This window comes from Lissotriton helveticus, chromosome 8 (assembly GCF_964261635.1).
Source record: "Lissotriton helveticus chromosome 8, aLisHel1.1, whole genome shotgun sequence".
NCBI classification, from domain to species: domain Eukaryota; kingdom Metazoa; phylum Chordata; class Amphibia; order Caudata; family Salamandridae; genus Lissotriton; species Lissotriton helveticus.
Genome location: NC_136069.1, coordinates 165,056,141 through 165,082,234, shown reverse-complemented (window position 1 = coordinate 165,082,234; position 26,094 = coordinate 165,056,141). Strand labels below are relative to the sequence as shown.

At 47.1% G+C, this 26,094-nt stretch overlaps 1 protein-coding gene across 1 annotated transcript in view; it reads left to right on the top strand.

Annotated features, from left to right (window-relative positions):
* PCP4 (Purkinje cell protein 4) overlaps nucleotides 1-25,760 on the top strand; it is a 208,487-nt gene extending 182,727 nt beyond the window's left edge. Inside the window, exon 3 of the mRNA XM_078655934.1 lies at nucleotides 25,386-25,760. Coding sequence (XP_078512060.1) covers nucleotides 25,386-25,522 — 137 coding nt within the window. The 3' untranslated portion in view covers nucleotides 25,523-25,760. The remainder of the gene's footprint in view (nucleotides 1-25,385) is intronic.
* Nucleotides 25,761-26,094: the final 334 nt, after the last annotated feature.

The window sequence follows — 26,094 nt, the reverse complement described above, 5'->3', positions numbered from 1 at the left end:
CACTCTCCACCAGTGAACTCGACACCTCTCTACTCTACACCACAGCACTCTACACCGCTACAAGCTACGCCACTCTACACTATTGCTCTGTACATCATGGCACACTACACCACTGTATTCTAACCTGCACCACTGTACTCTATGCCACTGCTCTCTGCACTACTCTACTCTGAACCACCCTACTCTGCACCACTCTACGCTGTGCTACTGCACTGTATTCCACTGTCCTCTACTCTGCACTACTCAGTTCTACGTCAATTTACTGCACTCTATGCCAATGCACTCTACGCCACTCTTATCTATTCTGCAGAACATCACTCCACGCCACTGCATTCAACTCTACACTCCACCCTGCACCACTCCACTCTACCCAGGACCACTCCATGCTACGCCACTTCACTGTACGCTGAAACAATCTACTCTAAGCCTCTGCAATCTACTAAGCTCCACTCTACTCTTTTCAACTGCACTCTTTGCCACTCTACAGTACGTGACGGCACTCTATGCCAATGCACACTACATCACTTTACGGAAAACCAATGCAGTCTATGACACATCACTCTGTGCCATTGTACTCTGCATCACTGTACTTTATGCCACTTCATTTTAGGCCACTTTACTCCTCTCTACGTCACACTATGATACTCTGCTCTTTTATGCTCTACTCCTTTAAACTCTACTCCACTCTACAACACTATCCCCCTCTATATGCCACTCTTCAACACTACTCTACTCTAAGATGCTGTATGCACCTCCCTCTGAGCCACTCAATGCCACTTGCCTCCACTCTATTCTATGACACACTACTCCACTCTACTCCACTCCACCCCGCTCCACTCTTTGACACTCTTTATGCGATTCAGCTCTTCTACACTACTCCACTTTATGCCACTCCACTATGGCAATCTACTCTGCTCTACGCCACTCTACTTTACAACACTCTAATCCACTCTATGTGACACCCTCAATGCCACTCTGCTCTACGCCACTCTACGCCACTCTAAGCCACTCCACTCTACTCCACTCTACTCCACTCTAGGCCACTCAACTTACTCCACTCTACGCCCTTCCACTCAATGACACTGTACACCCTCCACGACAATCCACAACACTCCATGACACTCAATGACACACCACTCCACTCCACTTCACCCAATCAACTCTACTTTACACCACTCTATGCCACTCCATAACAGTCCACTCTACTCCACTTTTGGATGCTCCATTCATTGCCACTCTCCTTTACCCCACTAACTGTTAGCCATGCTGAGCAGCAGTCACGCTGGTGAACAACATGGCTATAAAATATTGGCAAAGCGAATAGCTCTTTCATAGGTGAGACCTATTGGATTTGCCAATCCTTGTTTCTTTCTGCCGATGCTATTAAGAAACATTGATAGAGCTGAAAGGTCAGCTAATGTCTTTGAAAGTCGAGACCTATTTGCTTTGCCAATGCTTGCTTTGTACCGTAGTGTGATAATTTAGTGTACCTTTCCCCGGTGTTAGTGCTGTCCATCCATTTTCACTGTTGCAAGAAAAATATGGCAAGTTCAGCCCACAAGCAGTTTCACAGTAGGAAACAGATATCTAGTTTCTGGGAACTTCTAACTCTAAGAAGAAAATATTACACTGTACTGGTAAGTGCAGCAATTTTACACAAATAAAGGTAAAGCAGGAAATTCTGCAAACTATGCAAAGACTGAAAATCAGGGATTTTCCGAAACATTGCTTTGTTAATACAAATTTTGAACACTCCGATACAGCAGGGCCAGACTAGCCGTAGCGGGCACCAGGCGTTTTCCCAGTGGGCCTGAATGATGGGGCCAGTTTTGGACTGGTGGGGGCTGTTTTTGTTACTGGGGAGCGGTTTTTCAGCAGTGCTGCAATATTGGCCCTCTGTAACAAAAGCGCAGCAGCAGTGTTCCCACCAGCATGCCCCAAACCTCCCACCCTTATTCCCCCCTGGGGGTCTTGTCCATAGGAATTTCCTGGGCTGGTCTGCGTCATCAGTCCGGTCCTGCTACATGGAATAAGAGAATGCATCGGTTCCTCAGAATGGGTCATATAGATAAATGCAAAGGATAGAACACTAGTGACCTTCAAGTACGGCAGCCTCCATTTTAAAAAGTGAAATACCAGTACTGATGTGATAAAACATGTTCAGTTAAATAATAATTGTTGATTGGAATCGTATCTGCACTTCTACCATACATCTAATGGGACAGTACATGCACTTCTCAGCACTTCAACCATACATCTATAGGGACAGTACCTGCACCTCTCAGCACTTCTACCATACATCTAATGGGACAGTAAATGAACTTCTTAGCACTTCTACCATACATCTAATGGGACAGTACCTACACTTCTATGTGCACTGCTACCTTACATCTAATGGGACAGTAAATGCACTTCTCAGCACTTCAATCTTACATCTAATGGGACAGTACCTGCACTTCAATCATACATCTAATGGGACAGTACCTGCACTTTTCAGCACATCTACAATACATGTAATGGTACAATACCTACACTTCTCAGCACTTCTACAATACATCTAATGGGACCATACCTGCACTTCTCAGCACTAGCGCCATACATTTAATGGATGGGAGAGTACCCACACTTCTCAGGAGGAAACACATACTGTAACTAGAGCACTTTAAATTTCTATTTAAAAGTCCGTGGAGAGGGTGTTTTCAGCTGAAATGCCACAGTGGTCTAAGAAAGCAGGAGTGCCATTAAATAATGCTCCCATCCTTGCTTCAGATGTGAGGAAGAATTCTTCATTTTAATGCATGCTAACCCACAAACATGGTTAACCTAATATGCAATCGTGCTCAGCTAGGCTCCCCGCTGTCTGACATTTTGCCTCCCACATTTAGTAGGAGATGCTATTAGCCACTTACATCATTGTGACAGCCCCAAGCATTAGCACGGCCAGTCCTCCAATAAACATCAGGCTGCAAAGATTTGTTGTGGCCATTTGAGATTTGCATGCAAATGTCCCACGCGTGGGATAATAACGCCAGAGGCAATTTACTAAACTCGTTACAGAGCCCACGCCTTGGAGCCCGTGGCAGGTCGAGGTCACTGAGAAATTGTGTTTGCATCTTCACGGGGAGTAGATTTTCCGATGATCAATATTGTATCAGAGCCAGTGGCACATTAGGCATTTAAACTGAGAAGCGGGCTCGTAAATTTATAGCATTGTTCTATGGTTTGCTATTACTTTTTAAACAGGCTCTCTCTCAGCGAGCGTGTTAAAAATTAAAAAGTCAATGAGAAATATGTTTCCTTTCATTTGGGGGAATTTATGTTCTTTCAGCTATTGTTCTCGTCTCATAAAACGATTGCATAGGTTCACGCATCTCTACTGCACAGGAAACAGACAGGAATACTGATTGTGTGATATTATTGGATGTCTTTGTCATGAAGAATGTCTTGCCAAAGCTAGGGAGGGGTTACACACTACACATCAGAAAGATATGCAGTAACTGTATTCATTAAGGGCCATATTTATGAGGCCAGTTTGGTCACACTTGCATCGCGCAATGTGGTGCATGCACGACACAACTCAAAATGATATTTATGAAACCACACAAGGCCACCTTGCGTTGCGTTACTTTACTCTGCCCTGGGAAAGTACTCCCAGCTTCCCACACAACTCCCTTAGTTTTTGATGGATTCCTAAACTTACTTACCAAAGGTGACAGACCTGGGAATGCACCAGAACGATAGCCCTTCTCAGGTGCGATGTATCAAGGAGTATTATCTTTATTTATCCTCGTTACTTTCTCTTTGTAAGTGTGAAATCCCTCAGGGGATTGTTTTTGTGCAGGAAGGTGTCTCATCCTACACAAAAACAATCCTTCATGCATCACAGGCATCCTTGCACAATAGTGCAAGGGTGCCTGCAGGCAGCCAAAAGAGCACTAGCGCAGGGACAAAGGCAGGAATTCATTGTTTTCTTTTAAATACGGTGCGTTCCTGCCCTTTTCCTGTAATGCAGTGTAGCATGATTAGATTCTGCGCAGCATTGCATTATTTTTCCATAAATATGGGCCTAAATCCAGAGGCATAATGCAGAATCCAGCAGCCATTGTAGCGTAAGGGGCCCCCTATTCTGACTAAATGCCTATGAAGATTTCAATGACATAGTTGGCTAAGGGGGCCTCATTACATTCGGCAGGTGGAAATCCATCATTTTGTGTAATGCGACTGACTAAGTCATTCATTTTGTGTTAATGAAGAGCAATATGATGGGTAGAGATTAAATGTAAGTTGAACAAAATGCACAAAAGTGAACACAGTGGGTGAAGCAAAACACTTGTAAAAAAGGTTTTACAGTACTGTAGGAAATTGGCTTACTGGCTGAGGGGTTAGAATCCTGCTCAAGCAGCAACCACAATTTCAGTCAGGGTGAAGCACAAGCACACCTCACAATTAACCTGTGCTTAACCCTCTGGTAGTTTGCACAAAGAAGTCAGGCCTACTTTAGAGGCAATGTGTGAAGTATCTATGCAGGACACAAACAATAGTTACGTTAAAACACAACACACAAAAAAAATCAAAAAGATACTTAGAGTAAAATGTAATAAATTGAGACTAGAACGGCAAAAGTCAAATGAGTAGTCCCAGAGATATTTTAAAGATTTAAGAGGGAATAGTGCCAGACCAGGACAAAGTCACAAGTTCAGGGCAACCGTGTTGGAGCCGGATACAGGGACCAAGTTAGGCCCACTGAATAAAGTACCTTTTCCCTGGTTGCAGAGAGGTGAGAGATCCTGCGTTGAAGGTGCATTATGCAAAGGCTTTTCTGAGGAGGTGTGGGTGGCAATGGGAGGTCCTGCGTCGAGAAAGCATTGCGCAGCGACGGTACCAATGAAGCAGTTAATGAGGCTTGCGAAGTGAGACCTTACATTTTCATAGAGGATGCCATTGACACAGGCTTGCAATGCAAAGACCTGCGTTAGGGTGCGCTGAAATTAATTGAGCAGCGGGGGTTCTGTTGTGAGGCTACAAAGTGATGGGTTGTGCTACGTCAGTTTGCGCAGCGTCTGTTCTGCCCATGAGACCACAGCTGGGCTGGCTGAGTCCAGCTGTGGTCTCATGGGTCCAAGGGTCCAGTGCTAGGGTTACACCACTTGGGGGGAGCGGGGGCAAGACACAAAACAGGTAGAGTTCAGATGCTGAGTTCAAGTTGGTTAGAGCCTTTTCTATCCCTGAGGCTTTGATAAGGAGGTCAGCCAACTAGACCTTGGAGTCACTCTGGTGGTCTTGGGATCAAGATGCAGGTCTAGTCCTTTTCACTCAGGCAGCGGGGCAGCAGAGTAGCAGTCCATCTTGCAGCAGAGCAGCACAGCAGTCCTTCTGAGTCTTCCACAGGTACGGAGGTGTACTGAATAGTTAGATCTCAGGGTCCAATATTTATACTTGGTACCAGTTTTGAAGTAGGAGAAGGTTCTGGAGGTTTCTACCTACAGAGGTGCTTAAAATTTCCTGCCTCCCTGCCCTGGCCCCAGCTTGTCTGGGGCACAAAAGACGAGTCTCAAACCCTTTGTGAGTGTGCTGTGGCAGAGGGTTTGTGATGTGCAAGTGTGGTAGGTGACATCTCCTCCCCCTATCATACACAAAGCAGAGGGGTAACCCAGTATCCATCAGAACCTGGGTATGTATAATACAAATAACAATTGGTTCTGTCGGGTGATGAAGTTTCTTTGTAGTTCTTAACATTTATGTAGATTAGTGAATCTGAAGACAACGCTAGAACACATAGAAAGTGACAAAGTAATTCGTAATTTCAAAAAGAGTATTTTACTTAAACTTATAAAGATTCATCAGAAGGTTTCTTTTGCTAGTCGAGGCCGACTGCTAGGACTTTCATGTCCACCTCAACACTCGTTGACATGTGCATTGGCATCATTTAACTTGTGGAATGGGCTGGCCGCTCAACTTCTTTGTCCTGAAGAAGACCCGCCATGACAACCCCTTAATAATGCTCCTGTTAGGGTCGAAACGTCAACAATTTTAGATGCCCATATATCAATAGGTCTCGCAGCTTACAAATCACTGTGGATCAATTCTTGAGCTAGAGACACTTGTATTATACTATGAAATTGGACCTATTCTCAAACTTCCTTCCTTACTTGTAAGTGCATTACCAATGTGTAGGTTTTCACTTATATGTACAATACACTGATTCTGTCACTTGGGCACTTTATTCACCGTTTTCACTGTAAATAATTGTCACTTGCGCCGCTTCATTAACGGAATTATAATACAGCCTGTTCCTATCGTAATTTTGAGGTGAGAATCGAAAAAACCTCCCCCTATCATGTCAGAGAAGGCCCATCCTGCCAAATATACCCCTTTGTCGCACTGTCTGGGAGCAATATACAAAGATAACTGCCAGCTACACCTAATCGTGTGATCCATGTTACAGGATGCAGGAACCAAATGGTTGGGTTAAGAAAATGTCAATTTTCTAAAAGTTTCATATATAAATACACAAGAAAGCGCAATATGTGACGTTGTTGCAAATTCACAAGCATCTACATGTAAACAACAATATGATTATACGCATCCCAATGCATTTCGGGTAGATAACAGTGCCCTTCTTCAGGGGAATCTGTGAAATGATATAACATAATGTAAGTATCTATTGGCGGCAGAATATACAAGGAGACATACTAAAGATTGTCAGGATTTATCAAACTCAACTATCTGTGCCAAAGTAACTAAAACAGTGTTTGAAAACATGAGCAAACATAAGTGGTTGGTGATTACTAGAGCAAGAGAGCATACTCTTCATAAACACAACAAGTGTAGTGTGCTGTGTCCTATATTAGTATCCTTAGTCGAAATGTTAATATGTGCCAATGCAATTTCATGCTTATGGTGACTAAAGTTTTGTGCCATGCAGGTCTTGACTTAGTTGGAAACGGTGTCAAGCAATTTTGGTGGCCCGAGGTGAGCATGCATGAAGTGAAACTTAGGCGCTTATGGAAAGCCTTACTTCAGTGCGCTAATTCGATTTCCGGATATCAGGAGATACCCTTCTGTGGTTCCAGCCCTATTATGGATAAAAATAACCCAACATATTTAAACTAATGGCCATGAGGTGTACTCCCATATTATTAAAAAAACAGACAGACGCGATTACCGTATAGGCAGATGTACACGATCCTCTGTGAAAAAACAGACAGCACGGGTCAATTAGTTATCGTATGCTGCTACGGCGGTGCTCGACATGTAACGTGTGCCATTGTTGGGCTTACCGTGAATGTTAAACGCGGGTGCTCTTCAGCGTAAATATGGTGAATAATAAACATAAATGACGGACCGCGGTCGCGCCATGTTGGAAGAGTGAATAAGGCTAAAGAGATCTCTACCGAACATACAAACTTATCTGGATATGGGAACCCAATAGTCTGTCATTAATGTTCACCTTTGTTTGACAGAGAGCCAAGTATCCGACTTAATTAAGTAGATTGTGCACACTTTTTGTGGCAGACATCTTTATAAAGTTTTTTGCAATGAATTGCACATGGACCGACACATTGCGCTCAATTGGGTTCCCATATCCAGATAAGTTTGTATGTTCGGTAGAGATCTCTTTAGCCTTATTCACTCTTCCAACATGGCGCGACCGCGGTCCGTCATTTATGTTTATTATTCACCACACAAATAGTCACTTCCTGCTAGCATTTTCCACCATACCGGCACCGTCGTTTACGCTGAAGAGCACCCGCGTTTAACATTCACGGTAAGCCCAACAATGGCACACGTTACATGTCGAGCACCGCCGTAGCAGCATACGATAACTAATTGACCCGTGCTGTCTGTTTTTTCACAGAGGATCGTGTACATCTGCCTATACGGTAATCGCGTCTGTCTGTTTTTTTAATAATATGGGAGTACACCTCATGGCCATTAGTTTAAATATGTTGGGTTATTTTTATCCATAATAGGGCTGGAACCACAGAAGGGTATCTCCTGATATCCGGAAATCGAATTAGCGCACTGAAGTAAGGCTTTCCATAAGCGCCTAAGTTTCACTTCATGCATGCTCACCTCGGGCCACCAAAATTGCTTGACACCGTTTCCAACTAAGTCAAGACCTGCATGGCACAAAACTTTAGTCACCATAAGCATGAAATTGCATTGGCACATATTAACATTTCGACTAAGGATACTAATATAGGACACAGCACACTACACTTGTTGTGTTTATGAAGAGTATGCTCTCTTGCTCTAGTAATCACCAACCACTTATGTTTGCTCATGTTTTCAAACACTGTTTTAGTTACTTTGGCACAGATAGTTGAGTTTGATAAATCCTGACAATCTTTAGTATGTCTCCTTGTATATTCTGCCGCCAATAGATACTTACATTATGTTATATCATTTCACAGATTCCCCTGAAGAAGGGCACTGTTATCTGCCCGAAATGCATTGGGATGCGTATAATCATATTGTTGTTTACATGTAGATGCTTGTGAATTTGCAACAACGTCACATATTGCGCTTTCTTGTGTATTTATATATGAAACTATCAATTGAATAAAATGAAAATGAGTTAAATTGTGAAACTATGCATGATTACAATGTGTACAAGTAACGAATTAAGATGAAATAGTCTGTATACTTTTTGAAATTCTGGATTTACACTCATTGCGAGTGATCATAGCAGTGCAACAGTAGCCTGGACTGAATCCAGGAACTCCACTGATATTTTCAAAACAAGGGCTCTAGCAGAACCCCTAAGACTGCTGCACGCCACTGTTAAGTTATTACACGCAAAACAACTAGTTAAAATCAGATTAATTAGATTATCGAGTGCAAACGCTGCTGCGTTACCCTCTTAATTTTCTAAAAGTGGCATTTTCAGAATTGTGACTTAAAATCCAACTTTATCATTAATTAAGGGTTCAAATTACAATTCTTTAAACACCAAACTCCACATCCCAACCTGCTCCGAATTGAAAATTGTCAATTATTAAATGTTATAAGGTAATCCGAAGTTATCCTATTGAAAAGATAAGCCTCGCAGTGGTGAAAAACAAGTGTAAAAGTTTTTCACTTCTAGGTAATGTAAAAGTTAAAAGCACATGCCCAACTTTTTAAATGCATTGCACGCTGCCCTATGAGCTGTTTGGGGCCTACCCTATGGATGACTTGTATGTATTAAAAAGGAAGGTTTATGCCTGCCAAAAAGTTTGTTTTGCCATGTTGAACTAACAGTTTAGAGCTGCACATGCAGGCTGCAATGACAGCCCTGAGACATGCTCAAATGGCTACTTAAGTGTTTGGCACAAAGAGTGATGCAGGCCCTCTTGCATTTAATTTACAGGCCTTGGGTACATGTAGTGCCATTTTACTAAGGACTTACATGTAAACTCAATGTGGATGTAAGACAAATTCACTATGTTTAAAGGAGAGGGGACACTCACTTTAGCACTGGTTAGCTGAGGTAAAGTGCACAGAGTCCTAAGGCCAACAAAAATGAGATCAAAATGGAGGAGTAAGGCAAAACGTTTGGGGAAACACCACCCTAAGGTTGACAGGTCTAACAAGTAACATTCTGCAAATTTGATGTAGGATAAAATAGTGAACAATTTGTCGGGCCACTTTATCGAAATTGGTTTCATCTTCATGTTTAATTTCTATTTGATCCCATCCTGTGTAAAAGTCTTGTTTGATGTGCTCTCAGTTGTAAGCCAGTACAAAAGGGGGTGGTGATGGACGGAGCATCAGAACCAATCAAACACTCACACCCAGTCAAAAGATCTGGGTTTGATCCATCACTGTTCTTTAGCCCACTCTGCCACCCCAGTTCAGACATGGCTATATGCAAATCAGTCTGACCCTGTGCCTCATGGGAACAGTCCAGCCCGAACCGCCAAGCCATGCCTTCCCTGGACCGGAAACAAGCTTCCGAGGACCGGTTTCTGGCATTCCAGCCGTCTTCAGCCCGGCTTGCTTGAATCCAGTGGCAAAGTGAGCAAGGGACTCACGTCTGAGCATACCCTGCCACACTTATGGCGGCCAAAAGTGGTACTAAAGGGGGCAGTGATGGACGGAGCATCAAAACCAATCAAACACTCACACCCAGTCAAAAGATCTGGGTTAGATCCATCACCGTTCTTTAGCCCACTCTGCAACCCCAGTTCAGACATGGCTATATGCAAATCAGTCTGACCCTGTGCCTCATGGGAACAGTCCAGCCCAAACCACCAAGCCATGCCTTCCCTGGACCGGAAACAAGCTTCCGAGCTCCGGTTTCTGGCATTCCAGCCATCTTCAGCCCGGCTTGCTTGAATCCAGTGGCAAAGTGAGCAAGGGACTCACGTCTGAGCATACCCTGCCACACTTATGGCGGCCAAAAGCGGTACATGGACGCATGGTGGTGATGGACGGAGCATCAGAACCAAAACATTTGGGTTTGATCCACCACCGTTCTTTAGCCCACTCTGCCACCCCAATTCAGACATGGCTATATGCAAATCAGTCTGACCCTGTGCCTCATGGGAACAGTCCAGCCCGAACCGCCAAGCCATGCCTTCCCTGGACCGGAAACAAGCTTCCGAGGACCAGTTTCTGGCATTCCAGCCGTCTTCAGCCCGGCTTGCTTGAATCCAGTGGTAAAGTGAGCAAGGGACTCCAGTCTGAGCATACCCTGCCACACTTATGGCGGCCAAAAGCGGTACAAAAGGGGGTGGTGATGGACGGAGCATCAGAACCAATCAAACACTCACACCCAGTCAAATGATCTGGGTTGGATCCATCACCATTCTTTAGCCCACTCTGCCACCCCAGTTCAGACATGGCTATATGCAAATCAGTTTGACCCTGTGCCTCATGGGAACAGTCCAGCCCGAACCGCCAAGCCATGCCTTCCCTGGACCGGAAACAAGCTTCCGAGGACCGGTTTCTGGCATTCCAGCCATCTTCAGCCCGGCTTTCTTGAATCCAGTGGCAAAGTGAGCAAGGGACTCACGTCTGAGCATACCCTGCCACACTTATGGCGGCCAAAAGTGGTACAAAAAGGGGTAGTGATGGACGGAGCATCAGAACCAATCAAACACTCACACCCAGTCAAAAGATCTGGGTTAGATCCATCACCGTTCTTTAGCCCACTCTGGCACCCCAGTTCAGACATGGCTATATGCAAATCAGTCTGAACCTGTGTCTCATGGGAACAGTCCAGCCCGAACCGCCAAGCCATGCCTTCCCTGGACCGGAAACAAGCTTCCGAGGACCGGTTTCTGGCATTCCAGCCATCTTCAGCCCGGCTTGCTTGAATCCAGTGGCAAAGTGAGCAAGGGACTCACGTCTGAGCATACCCTGCCACACTTATGGCGGCCAAAAGTGGTACAAAAAGGGGTAGTGATGGACGGAGCATCAGAACCAATCAAACACTCACACCCAGTCAAAAGATCTGGGTTAGATCCATCACCGTTCTTTAGCCCACTCTGGCACCCCAGTTCAGACATGGCTATATGCAAATCAGTCTGAACCTGTGTCTCATGGGAACAGTCCAGCCCGAACCACCAAGCCATGCCTTCCCTGGACCGGAAACAAGCTTCCGAGGACCGGTTTCTGGCATTCCAGCCATCTTCAGCCCGGCTTGCTTGAATCCAGTGGCAAAGTGAGCAAGGGACTCATGTCTGAGCATACCCTGCCACACTTATGGTGGCCGAAAGCGGTACAAAAGGGGGTGGTGATGGACGGAGCATCTGAATCAATCAAACACTCACACCCAGTCAAAAGATCTGGGTTGGATCCATCACTGTTCTTTAGCCCACTCTGCCACCCCAGTTCAGACATGGCTATATGCAAATCAGTCCGACCCTGTGCCTCATGGGAACAGTCCAGCCCGAACCGCCAAGCCATGCCTTCCCTGGACCGAAAACAAGCTTCCGAGGACCGGTTTCTGGCCTTCCAGCCGTCTTCAGCCCGGCTTGCTTGAATCCAGTGGCAAAGTGAGCAAGGGACTCACGTCTGAGCATACCCTGCCACACTTATGGCGGCCAAAAGTGGTACAAAAAGGGGTAGTGATGGACGGAGCATCAGAACCAATCAAACACTCACACCCAGTCAAAAGATCTGGGTTAGATCCATCTCCGTTCTTTAGCCCACTCTGCCACCCCAGTTCAGACATGGCTATATGCAAATCAGTCTGACCCTGTGTCTCATGGGAACAGTCCAGCCCGAACTGCCAAGCCAAGCCTTCCCTGGACCAGTAACAAGCTTCCGAGGACCGGTTTCTGGCATTCCAGCCGTCTTCAGCCCGGCTTGCTTGAATCCAGTGGCAAAGTGAGCAAGGGACTCGTGTCTGACCATACCCAGCCACACTTATGGCGGCCGAATGTGGTACAAAAGGGGTTGGTGATGGACGGAGCATCTGAATCAATCAAACACTCACACCCAGTCAAAAGATCTGGGTTGGATCCATCACCGTTCTTTAGCCCACTCTGCCACCCCAGTTCAGACATGGCTATATGCAAATCAGTCTGACACTGTGCCTCATGGGAACAGTCCAGCCCAAACCACCAAGCCATGCCTTCCCTGGACCTGAAACAAGCTTCCGAGGACCGGTTTCTGGCATTCCAGCCGTCTTCAGCCCGGCTTGCTTGAATCCAGTGGGAAAGTGAGCAAGGGACTCACGTCTGAGCATACCCTGCCACACTTATGGCAGCCAAAAGTGGTACAAAAAGGGGTAGTGATGGACGGAGCATCAGAACCAAGCAAACACTCACACCCAGTCATAAGATCTGGGTTAGATCCATCACCGTTCTTTAGCCCACTCTGCCACCCCAGTTCAGACATGGCTATATGCAAATCAGTCTGACCCTGTGTCTCATGGGAACAGTCCAGCCGAACCGCCAAGCCTTGCCTTCCCTGGACCGGAAACAAGCTTCCGAGGACCGGTTTCTGGCATTCCAGCCGTCTTCAGCCCGGCTTGCTTGAATACAGTGGCAAAGTGAGCAAGGGACTCACATCTGAGCATACCCTGCCACACTTATGGCGGCCAAAAGCGGTACAAAAGGGGGTGTTGATGGACGGAGCATCAGAACCAATCAAACACTCACACCCAGTCAAAATATCTGGGTTTGATCCATCACCGTTCTTTAGCCCACTCTGCCACCCCAGTTCAGACATGGCTATATGCAAATCAGTCTGACCCTGTGCCTCATGGGAACGGTCTAGCCCAAACCGCGAAGCCATGCCTTCCCTGGACCGGAAACAAGCTTCCCAGGACCGGTTTCTGGCATTCCAGCCGTCTTCAGCCCGGCTTGCTTGAATCCAGTGGCAAAGTGAGCAAGGGACTCACGTCTGAGCATACCCTGCCACACTTATGGCGGCCAAAAGCGGTACAAAAGGGGGTGGTGATGGACGGAGCATCAGAACCAAAACATCTGGGTTTGATCCATCACCGTTCTTTAGCCCACTCTGCCACCCCAGTTCAGACATGGCTATATGCAAATCAGTCTGACCCTGTGCCTCATGGGAACAGTCCAGCCCGAACCGCCAAGCCTTGCCTTCCCTGGACCGGAAACAAGCTTCTGAGGACCGGTTTCTGGCATTCCAGCCGTCTTCAGCCCGGCTTGCTTGAATCCAGTGGTAAAGTGAGCAAGGGACTCACGTCTGAGCATACCCTGCCACACTTATGGCGGCCAAAAGCGGTACAAAAGGGGGTGGTGATGGACAGAGCATCAGAACTAATCAAACACTCACACCCAGTCAAAAGATCTGGGTTAGATCCATCACCGTTCTTTAGCCCACTCTGCCACCCCAGTTCAGACATGGCTATATGCAAATCAGTCTGACCCTGTGTCTCATGTGAACAGTCCAGCCCGAACCGCCAAGCCATGCCTTCCCTGGACCGGAAACAAGCTTCCGAGGACCGGTTTCTGGCATTCCAGCCGTCTTCAGCCCGGCTTGCTTGAATACAGTGGCAAAGTGAGCAAGGGACTCACCTCTGAGCATATCCTGCCACACTTATGGCGGCCAAAAGTGGTACAAAAAGGGGTAGTGATGGACGGAGCATCAGAACCAATCAAACACTCACACCCAGTCAAAAGATCTGGGTTTGATCCATCACCGTTCTTTAGCCCACTCTGCAACCCCAGTTCAGACATGGCTATATGCAAATCAGTCTGACCCTGTGCCTCATGGGAACAGTCCAGCCCGAACCGCCAAGCCCTGCCTTCCCTGGACCGGAAACAAGCTTCCGAGGACCGGTTTCTGGCATACCAGCCGTCGTCAGCCTGGCTTGCTTGAATCCAGTGGCAAAGTGAGCAAGGGACTCACGTCTGAGCATACCCTGCAACACTTATGGCGGCCAAAAGCCGTACAAAAGGGGGTGGTGATGGACGAAGCATCAGAACCAATCAAACACTCACACCCAGTCAAATGATCTGGGTTGGATCCATCACCGTACTTTAGCCCACTCTGCCACCCCAGTTCAGACATGGCTATATGCAAATCAGTCTGACCCTGTGCCTCATGGGAACAGTCCAGTCCGAACCGCCAAGCCATGCCTTCCCTGGACCGGAAACAAGCTTCCGAGGACCGGTTTCTGGCATTCCAGCCATCTTCAGCCCGGCTTGCTTGAATCCAGTGGCAAAGTGAGCAAGGGACTCACGTCTGAGCATACCCTGCCACACTTATGGCGGCCAAAAGCGGTACAAAAGGGGGTGGTGATGGACGGAGCATCAGAACTAATCAAACACTCACACCCCTCAAAAGATCTGGGTTAGATCCATCACCGTTCTTTAGCCCACTCTGCCTCCCCAGTTCAGACATGGCTATATGCAAATCAGTCTGACCCTGTGTCTCATGTGAACAGTCCAGCCCGAACCGCCAAGCCATGCCTTCCCTGGACCGGAAACAAGCTTCCGAGGACCGGTTTCTGGCATTCCAGCCGTCTTCAGCCCGGCTTGCTTGAATACAGTGGCAAAGTGAGCAAGGGACTCACCTCTGAGCATATCCTGCCACACTTATGGCGGCCAAAAGTGGTACAAAAAGGGGTAGTGATGGACGGAGCATCAGAACCAATCAAACACTCACACCCAGTCAAAAGATCTGGGTTTGATCCATCACCGTTCTTTAGCCCACTCTGCAACCCCAGTTCAGACATGGCTATATGCAAATCAGTCTGACCCTGTGCCTCATGGGAACAGTCCAGCCCGAACCGCCAAGCCTTGCCTTCCCTGGACCGGAAACAAGCTTCTGAGGACCGGTTTCTGGCATTCCAGCCGTCTTCAGCCCGGCTTGCTTGAATCCAGTGGTAAAGTGAGCAAGGGACTCACGTCTGAGCATACCGTGCCACACTTATGGCGGCCAAAAGCGGTACAAAAGGGGGTGGTGATGGACGGAGCATCAGAACTAATCAAACACTCACACCCCTCAAAAGATCTGGGTTAGATCCATCACCGTTCTTTAGCCCACTCTGCCTCCCCAGTTCAGACATGGCTATATGCAAATCAGTCTGACCCTGTGCCTCATGGGAACAGTCCAGCCCGAACCGCCAAGCCCTGCCTTCCCTGGACCGGAAACAAGCTTCCGAGGATCGGTTTCTGACATACCAGCCGTCTTCAGCCTGGCTTGCTTGAATCCAGTGGCAAAGTGAGCAAGGGACTCACGTCTGAGCATACCCTGCCACACATATGGCGGCCAAAAGCGGTACAAAAGGGGGTGGTGATGGACGGAGCATCAGAACCAAAACATTTGGGTTTGATCCATCACCGTTCTTTAGCCCACTCTGCCACCCCAGTTCAGACATGGCTATATGCAAATCAGTCTGACCCTGTGCCTCATGGGAACAGTCCAGCCTGAACCGCCAAGCTATGCCTTCCCTGGACCGGAAACAAGCTTCCGAGGACCGGTTTCTGGCATTCCAGCCATCTTCAGCCCGACTTGCTTGAATACAGTGGCAAAGTGAGCAAGGGACTCATGTCTGAGCATACCCTGTCACACTTATGGCGGCCAAAAGCGGTACAAAAGGGGGTGTTGATGGACAGAGCATCAGAACCGATCAAACACTCACACCCAGTCAAAATATCTGGGTTTGATCCATCACCGTTCTTTAGCCCACTCTGCCACCCCAGTTCAGACATGGCTATATGCAAATCAGTCTGACCCTGTGCCTCATGGGAACGGTCTAGCCCAAACCGCCAAGCCATGCCTTCCCTGGACCGGAAACAAGCTTCCGAGGACCGGTTTCTGGCATTCCAGCAGTCTTCAGCCCGGCTTGCTTGAATCCAGTGGCAAAGTGGGCAAGGGACTCACGTCTGAGCATACCCTGCCACACTTATGGCAGCCAAAAGCGGTACAAAAGGGGGTGGTGATGGACGGAGCATCCGAACCAAAACCTCTGGGTTTGATCCATCACCGTTCTTTAGCCCACTCTGCCACCCCATTTCAGACATGGCTATATGCAAATCAGTCTGACCCTGTGCCTCATGGGAACAGTCCAGACCGAACCACCAAGCCTTGCCTTCCCTGGACCGGAAACAAGCTTCCGAGGACCGGTTTCTGGCATTCCAGCCGTCTTCAGCCCGGCTTGCTTGAATCCAGTGGTAAAGTGAGCAAGGGACTCACGTCTGAGCATACCCAGCCACACTTATGGCGGCCAAAAGCGGTACAAAAGGGGGTGGTGATGGACGGAGCATCAGAACCAATCAAACACTCACACCCAGTCAAATGATCTGGGTTGGATCCATCACCGTTCTTTAGCCCACTCTGCCACCCCAGTTCATACATAGCTATATGCAAATCAGTCTGACCCTGTGCCTCATGGGAACAGTCCAGCCCGAACCGCCAAGCCATGCCTTCCCTGGACCGGAAACAAGCTTCCGAGGACCGGTTTCTGGCATTCCAGCCATCTTCATCCCGGCTTGCTTGAATCCAGTGGCAAAGTGAGCAAGGGACTCATGTCTGAGCATACCCTGCCACACTTATGGCAGACGAAAGTGGTACAAAAGGGGGTGGTGATAGACGGAGCATCTGAATCAATCAAACACTCACACCCAGTCAAAAGATCTGGGTTGGATCCATCACCGTTCTTTAGCCCACTCTGCCACCCCAGTTCAGACATGGCTATATGCAAATCAGTCTGACCCTGTGCCTCATGGGAACAGTCCAGCCCGAACCGCCAAGCCATGCCTTCCCTGGACCGGAAACAAGCTTCCGAGGACCGGTTTCTGGCATTCCAGCCGTCTTCAGCCCGGCTTGCTTGAATCCAGTGGCAAAGTGAGCAAGGGACTCACGTCTGAGCATACCCTGCCACACTTATGGCGGCCAAAAGTGGTACAAAAAGGGGTAGTGATAGACGGAGCATCAGAACCAATCAAACACTCACACCCAGTCAAAAGATCTGGGTTAGATCCATCACCGTTCTTTAGCCCACTCTGCCACCCCAGTTCAGACATGGCTATATGCAAATCAGTCTGAACCTGTGTCTCATGGGAACAGTCCAGCCCGAACCGCCAAGCCATGCCTTCCCTGGACCGGAAACAAGCTTCCGAGGACCGGTTTCTGGCATTCCAGCCATCTTCAGCCCGGCTTGCTTGAATCCAGTGGCAAAGTGAGCAAGGGACTCATGTCTGAGCATACCCTGCCACACCTATGGTGGCCGAAAGTGGTACAAAAGGGGGTGGTGATGGACGGAGCATCTGAATCAATCAAACACTCACACCCAGTCAAAAGATCTGGGTTGGATCCATCACCGTTCTTTAGCCCACTCTGCCACCCCAGTTCAGACATGGCTATATGCAAATCAGTCTGACCGTGTGCCTCATGGGAACAGTCCAGCCCGAACCGCCAAGCCATGCCTTCCCTGGACCGGAAACAAGCTTCCGAGGACCGGTTTCTGGCATTCCAGCCGTCTTCAGCCCGGCTTGCTTGAATACAGTGGCAAAGTGAGCAAGGGACTCACGTCTGAGCATACCCTGCCACACTTATGGCGGCCAAAAGCGGTACAAAAGGGGGTGTTGATGGACGGAGCATCAGAACCAATCAAACACTCACACCCAGTCAAAATATCTGGGTTTGATCCATCACTGTTCTTTAGCCCACTCTGCCACCCCAGTTCAGACATGGCTATATGCAAATCAGTCTGACCCTGTGCCTCATGGGAACGGTCTAGCCCAAACCGCCAAGCCATGCCTTCCCTGGACCGGAAACAAGCTTCCGAGGACCGGTTTCTGGCATTCCAGCCGTCTTTAGCCCGGCTTGCTTGAATCCAGTGGCAAAGTGAGCAAGGGACTCACGACTGAGCATACCCTGCCACACTTATGGCGGCCAAAAGCGGTACAAAAGGGGGTGGTGATGGCCGGAGCATCAGAACCAAAACATCTGGGTTTGATCCATCACCGTTCTTTAGCCCACTCTGCCACCCCAGTTCAGACATGGCTATATGCAAATCAGTCTGACCCTGTGCCTCTTGGGAACAGTCCAGCCCGAACCACCAAGCCTTGCCTTCCCTGGACCGGAAACAAGCTTCCGAGGACCGGTTTCTGGCATTCCAGCCGTCTTCAGCCCGGCTTGCTTGAATCCAGTGGTAAAGTGAGCAAGGGACTCACGTCTGAGCATACCCTGCCACACTTATGGCGGCCAAAAGCGGTACAAAAGGGGGTGGTGATGGACGGAGCATCAGAACTAATCAAACACTCACACCCAGTCAAAAGATCTGGGTTAGATCCATCACCGTTCTTTAGCCCACTCTGCCACCCCAGTTCAGACATGGCTATATGCAAATCAGTCTGACCCTGTGTCTCATGTGAACAGTCCAGCCAGAACCGCCAAGCCATGCCTTCCCTGGACTGGAAACAAGCTTCCGAGGACCGGTTTCTGGCATTCCAGCCGTCTTCAGCCCGGCTTGCTTGAATCCAGTGGCAAAGTGAGCAAGGGACTCACGTCTGAGCATACCCTGCCACACTTATGGCGGCCAAAAGCGGTACAAAAGGTGGTGGTGATGGACGGAGCATCAGAACCAAAACATCTGGGTTTGATCCATCACCGTTCTTTAGCCCACTCTGCCACCCCAGTTCAGACATGGCTATATGCAAATCAGTCTGACCCTGTGCCTCATGGGAACAGTCCAGCCCGAACCGCCAGCCATGCCTTCCCTGGACTGGAAACAAGCTTCCGAGGACCGGTTTCTGGCATTCCAGCCGTCTTCAGCCCGGCTTGCTTGAATCCAGTGGCAAAGTGAGCAAGGGACTCATGTCTGAGCATACCCTGCCACACTTATGGCGGCCGAAAGTGGTACAAAAGGGGGTGGTGATGGACGGAGCATCTGAATCAATCAAACACTCACACCCAGTCAAAAGATCTGGGTTGGATCCATCACCGTTCTTTAGCCCACTCTGCCACCCCAGTTCAGACATGGCTATATGCAAATCAGTCTGACCCTGTGCCTCATGGGAATAGTCCAGCCCGAACCGCCAAGCCATGCCTTCCCTGGACCGGAAACAAGCTTCCGAGGACCGGCTTCTGGCATTCCAGCCATCTTCAGCCCGGCTTGCTTGAATCCAGTGGCAAAGTGAGCAAGGGACTCACGTCTGAGCATACCCTGCCACACTTATGGCGGCCAAAAGTGGTACAAAAGGGGGGTGGTGATGTAAGCCAGACACCCTGGGTGTCTAGTTAATGAAGTTTCAGATGACTAGTGGAGTCCAGGAAGAGAGTGAGGTCCACTGAACATGTTAGTTCGGATGGGTGTGGATCACAGAGCAGTAGTTCACGTTAGGAGCAGGAGTTCAGACGCTATTAATAGTTCTGTATAAGTTTGAGAGTTAACCAGATTCGAACTGCGCCTAGCCTTTATATACTATAATTTGATCAAATGAGTCACATGGGATTAAAAGTGAGGTTGTTGTTCCCACAGCTGACAGTGTAACTACAAGGCCACCTATCTTCAAGTTTAAGTGCAGAATGTTTGGTAAGGAGAAGATTATGGTTAGGAAAGGGAGTTCATTTTGGGTTTTGGGGAGCAGGATATGATGTTAGGTTAGCCCAGATAGAGAGTGAGATTGGAAGAGATGGTCTAGAGGTAAGGATAGGACTGATGAGTTCAGTTTGATCACAGAGTTTGAGCTGCAGGTAAAGTTCACATTTATTTTGAAGGACAGATTTCATGTGGGTTGCAGATTTACTTTGAATTACAGTTTGTATATGGAGGTCAGATTGCATGCAGAGTTCTGTTTGAGAATTTAATTCCAGTTTAGTACAGGCTAAGTACGGAGTTGAGTTTGGGTTTGGAATGAAAGCTGGTCAGGGAGTTCAGGTTGAGCATGGAGTTGAGGTTACATGTGGATCTCAGGCTGACCATAGAGCATATAAATAATGATTGTGGAGTTCACTTTGAGCATGGAATTCATGTTAAGCTTTGAGTACAGATTGAGCATCAGGTTCTGGTTAAACATGGACTAAAGACATAGGGCCCGATTCACAGAACTAACTTAAGACAAAATCCTAAACTTACTACCATTTTGGTATTCACAGAAGGCACTTACTCATTTTGGTATTCACAGAAGGCACTTACTCATTTCGGTATTCACAGAAGTTAGGACTCCTAACTTTAGAACTCCTAAATGCCTTCTGTGAATACCAAAAGTCTTAAAATTAGGATTTTTCTAAATTTAGTAGTAGTAAAGTTAGGACTCCTAACGTTAGGACTCCTAAACTGAGAAAAATCCTAATTTTAAGAATTTCGGTATTCACAGAAGGCATTTAGGAGTCCTAAAGTTAGGACTCCTAACTTCTGTGAATACCAAAATGAGTAAGTGTCTTCTGTGAATACCAACATCTGTAAGTGCCTTCTGTGAATACGAAAATGGTAGTAAATTTAGGAGTTTGTCTTAAGTTAGTTCTATGAATCGGGCCCTGAGTGTGGACCTTGTATGCAGCTTGGAATTGTGGTTGGTCATGGAGAGCAAGTGGTACTATAGCTTTACAAACTAGGTCAAGTACAATCCTTTCTGCCCTTGACTCTCAGGATATCAAAGGCGAGCAGTTGTAGGCTTCTCAGGGAGGTAGTGTGGGGGCTCGAGCTTTGAACGTAAGAGCCAAATAACACACAACTCAACATCCAGACCAGTGACTGTTTTATGTAAAAGAAAGGGCTTTTAAGCACACCGCCGAATTAAATGGTATACAAAACAATGTGATCAGGGGCGTAACTACGAATCAGTGCAGCAGGTGCAGTGGCATTGGGGACCAGAGCCCTGAGGAGTCCATTAAACCCTAATAATGCTTTATTTTACTTCCTTAACAGCAATCAAAGGAGCAATTTCCCCTGCTTGCACCAGGGCCCGTGGCATCCTTGCTACATTGCTAAAATTGTTTACAGAAACTCCTGTGAGTGCTACACTCTCTCTCCAGTTCGCTCTCCCTCAGTTATGATCCCCCCAGTATTCTGTGGCAGTGGCATGTGTTAGGCATGAGTACAGATTATTTGATACCGAAATCACTGATTCAGATGTTCAGTTAGTTCGCTCGTTTTTACCCTCAATATTGCCAGGTCCTCAACCTCAAATCTTCCGCACACACCAGTCTCTCTGTTCTGACAGTAGTCAGAGTCTTGTGTTACCTGCTTGTTGGTTATGAAGCAGTTGTGGTGGGGAAAATCGGGCATAGTCTATGTCTGTGGCCTCCCTTTGGAACAGGAATTGCCATACAAATGCAGCACAGCAGGTCCTGTCGTCGCAGTCATGGCATCTTCTGCATTTGTGGCCCTGCCCTATAGCAGATAGGCTTTATAGCAATGCATTTGCAGCCTCCAGATGACTGCTTGGTCTTTCAGGATGTGTCCCTGGTAGGCGCCGCCTTTCCAGGCAACCACCCCTACTTCTGCACCCACACAGGTTTATCCTTGAGCTGTAGAGGACCAGGCCACGGCCCACTGCTCCGATCAAACATAGTTCTGGCTCCAAGCAAGGGATAGCCAAAACATGACCATAATGGGGTGTGAACTCTCTGCACCTCAATGTATCAGCCTTCTTGAAGCAGTAATCAGATGCAGTCAAAAGAGCATGTCTGACCTACAAACATCCTCACCTTGAATAATAGAGACTACAGTCCCATCCCTGACCCCAATTATCATCCAAATGGCAGAACTCAGAAAAAAGTAATCAGCAGCCCCTTCTAACAACTTCTTAATGGGATTTTTAAAACTCCTTGCTAACAAAGCCTTTTTGGAATTTCTAATTTAAGCTCTGTGTTCATCTTCCTCACTTCAGGAGCTGAATCTCCACCCTTCAGCCACATGAACGCAGGCAATACAGTTCCACTGTATGAAAAAGCGGTCCTCATCCTCCAACTTGAGCCATGCCAAACTAAGGCCATCCAAGATAGATCCCACAGGGTTTAGTACTTAGGCATACTCAAGGTCGTACTACCATGCTGGTATCACATGCATGCTGCACACACACTCACACACAATCGACATGCTCACGGTATGTCACTGCACAGTTTAGAGTTTCAAATAGCAGCAGATCTTTACACAAGTGGGATAAGTAGACCACACTCTTGGTAACACAAAGAGAAAGGTCTGGTCAAATTATAAATCACAAACCACATGCTGCCACTGCTGCATGATATGGTACACTCAGGACAGAGGCAGTAGTCCACTGTCTCTAGAGTGGACTTGCTTGGTGTGTCCCGCTAGGCCAAAGGACAGGTTCTAGACCTCGCATTGTCAAAGACCGGTCTAGGTCTCTGTGCACATAATAGATTATCGTTCCAGCCATGTACTTGTAATCCCTTTCACCCTGATCAGGGTTTTCCTCTACTCCTCCTCTTGCCAAATGAGTACATTCTTCAAGGGAGTTTATGGATCTAGACCTTGTACCGGGTACCTCCAGGTTGGCTTCATCTGTAAATCCCTGGAGTGTACATGTTTACCTGTGACTGTATCTGTAATATGTGACAGCCAGACTGACAAGAACAAGACTCTATTTTCATGGGCCCTTCACCCCAAGCAAAAGATGATTAACATATGTACAATAGGCATTTCTTAGATTGCTCTTCACCTGTTTAAGCACAAATGCAGAATTTGTAGCGGAGCTGTTTTTTGTTGTTAAATTAAATTCCTCTTCTGCCATTGGATAAAAAACCCAAATGATGAAGTGCAATTCTACTCAAATTTGATTTCTGTCAGTGATAGTCCCCAAAATTCTTTTTTGTTAAAGTAAACACCTGTTATGCCATGGGATAAACAAATGCAAATTACGTAATGCACATCTAGTAAAACTTGACTTCTGTCTGGGCATATCTCACAAAAGTCTTGTGGATAAAATGAAAATGGTGGTGGTCTTCTAATGGCCTCAAAGACTTGCTCTAAAAAGAACTTGATATTTCACAAAGCAGATAGAAGGAACTTGTATGTCCTTATACAGGCTCCTGCAGCCAAAAAGTCAGAATAGCCTTTCCCATTGTATAGGAACTCCAGGCAGGGCACAGAAAGTTATTTATAAACAAGAATTTACTCTTGATTGGGAAAACAATCCTCATCACTTCTTAACAATACGAGGAAATCAAATTATTAACTTTGACCTGGAAATAAATATTTGACCTTTGCTTGCCATAGTCTTAAGAAAATGATGCAACATAATTTAGCTATTTTATGGGGAAATGTAGCTGCAGTTTAACCTGAGCGTCAGTCCAGTGGAGCATCCTTTGCCACAGTGTACGGTGACTAAATTTATATTCAATTTAAGATTGGCCAGCCTCTACGTTCTAACTCTGTTGGTTCTCCACTTATCTAAATGACAAATTGAGATGAATTCAATTCCAGGCATCTTCCATGCTCCGAAATGTTGCAATCTTTTGCTGCTGTCCTGTGTAGTACAAAACTCAGCTAACCCACCCGCCAGCCCATCTATCTGCCCATCTGTCCGTTCATCCATCCACCCATACCCAGCCACCCACCCATCCATTCATTCATCCATCCAGCCATACATCCACCCACCCACCTATCCATCCATCTATCCACTCATCCACCCATCGGTCCATCCATCCGTCCACCTACCCATCCTTCCATCCATCCGCCCATCCAACCATCCGTCCACCCACCCTCCCACCTATTCATCCATATATTTTCCCCACCACCCATCCATCCTTGCTCCCTCTCCGTACCTGTACATTACATGAAGTACTGCAGATTAGCAGTGCCTCTTCCATGCTATGTGAAGATGATTGTCTCTCACCAACAGTGAAGGCAGTCTATTGAGCCAATTGGCATGCCTGACTGCAATTCCCACTTGAGGATTCCTGAAGATCCCACAAAGGGATGAGGGGATTTGGGTTCTGTAAGGGCTCTTGCATGATGGCGTCTGAAAAATTGGCAAATTAGGCGACCTGGGAGTTAGTGCTGAGGTCAAATTGAAACAATATAAATAGGGGGGCCTGTTGAAGATGTGGTGGGTGAGGGTCGGAGAATGGCATCAGCCAAGAGTGTGGATTAAACAAGAGTGGTCAGAAGTGTCAGGCTTACTGGGTTGTTTTTTATTATCCTTTCTTTGGTTGAAACAGGTGGCAGTTTAGATACTTCTCAGTTCAGCAGGAGTGCAGGTAACATAAACAGTATCAAAGTTAGTATGAAGTTAGGCCTAAGTGTGAAATTCTGCTCGTGGAGTTTGTGGAGTTTTTCCCGCTCTGCATAGTGCGCGGAGTTCTGAAAAACTCATCTCCACCTAGCGGAGTTTTTTCCTCACTCGCCAATGTTAAGTTGGCGAGGGAGGAAAATCTTACTTCAGACCACTTCCCGGTGAGATTTTTTAGCGTGTGCAGTTGCGGATGCCCGCTACCGCTCACGTTGAGAAACTTTTTGTTCACGTTGAGGAAACTGCTGCTTGAACATCTGCTTCGGAGGCAAAAAAAAGCAGCGCCCTCTTGCGCTGCTCATGATGCCGTTCACGCTGATTTTCCAGAGCAGGACAAACACCTGGCACTAAAACTCAACACAAACAGCACGACCTTACATACTCTGCTGTTTGCGGATCTCACTTACGCCGAACTTCTCGAACTCTGTCCAGGCATCCATGAAGTATAATTGCTATGTTATGTTACATGCATTTGTAGAGCACACATTCTGCCAACACAATTGTTAACTGAACTAAGGATTGGTTTAACAGCAGAAGAATACCATAACATAACATAATTAGAAATCACACAAAAGATGCTCAACAATAATAATAAAAGCAACATGACTTGCTTCCTGTTCCATCTCACTTCAAACTCCCCTAATGTACTGCTTATTGCTTTTTGATTCAGAGGCTTTGCATGTTGGTGAGCTCTGTGTAGTGTGCTCTCCAAAGTGTAACCCATCACCCCTTCTTTATGGGACTAAATGGCATGTTCTTCTTTCGCAGATGACCAGAAGAAAGAAGCTCAAGAGGATTTTGACATAGACATGGAAGCTCCAGAGACAGAACGCGCAGCGGTGGCGATACAGTCTCAGTTCAGAAAGTTCCAGAAGAAGAAGGAGCATGGGAGCGATGACTCCTAGTGTCTACCTCATCTTGTAGCTGAACTGTATACCCCAAAAAAATCTAGAGTGCTCTGTCAGGAAATAAAAATACTTAAATTAAAATGCATGTACAGACGTCCTAACTATTTATAGCCCTGTAGGCAGGAAGACAGCAAGGATCTTGCTGATGACTGACTTGCAAAAATTTATCTCAATTCTCATCCAATCTGTAAGCAGCTATTTCACGTGGTGTTGTAATAAAACATGGTTAAGATGAGTAACTTGCAACTGTTTCCTAAACTGTCTTCTCTGAGCTTGTGTGAGGCTGCCTTTGTGAATTGTGGCCAGATGTTTGAGGTTATAGTTGACCTTAGCCAGGAGGGAAGAAGTTATGGAGGTTGGGACACATTTCCAGCCCTTTCTGGTGCACCAAGGTTCTAGAGATGGCAATAAAACTGTTTCTTTCTAGTGACAATGAGGAGCCGCTGCCGGGGTCAGGAGGGGTTCATCGCTGGATGGGGGAGGTCTGTTGTCTCCTTACCACTGCGCGCGGAGTGTTTCCACAGACAAAATAGTCCCACTGGGTCAAAGGTTTCGTGAAAGTTGTACAT